The 249-nt window shown below is 49.0% G+C and overlaps 1 protein-coding gene across 1 annotated transcript in view; it reads left to right on the forward strand.

Annotated features, from left to right (window-relative positions):
• Positions 1-249, forward strand: part of LOC119590830 — a 17,599-nt gene that overhangs the window by 9,190 nt on the left and 8,160 nt on the right. The window contains exon 6 of the mRNA XM_037939586.1: positions 50-228. Within this exon, the coding sequence (XP_037795514.1) occupies positions 50-228 (179 nt within the window). The remainder of the gene's footprint in view (positions 1-49; positions 229-249) is intronic.

Genomic DNA, 249 nt, shown 5'->3' on the forward strand with positions numbered 1-249 from the left:
CCCTAGTTCTTCAGATTGCTTCTGTATTCTAAAGACTGTCCCTCCACAGAATCTTGGTAGAGGAACTGAAACGAGCAGCTGTGCAGAAACATGGAGACATTGATACACCAGAGTGGAGCCAGTTCTTGGAGGAGCAAGCATGGAGATGCATGAGCCTCCAGATGCTCGGTGTCTCTCACTGCTCTCCACTGAAAGTAGAAGTGGATGGTGTGACTCAGAACTCGAGAGGTGCTTAACCCATTGGATCTG

This window comes from Penaeus monodon, chromosome 27 (assembly GCF_015228065.2).
Source record: "Penaeus monodon isolate SGIC_2016 chromosome 27, NSTDA_Pmon_1, whole genome shotgun sequence".
Taxonomy (NCBI): Eukaryota; Metazoa; Arthropoda; class Malacostraca; order Decapoda; family Penaeidae; genus Penaeus; species Penaeus monodon.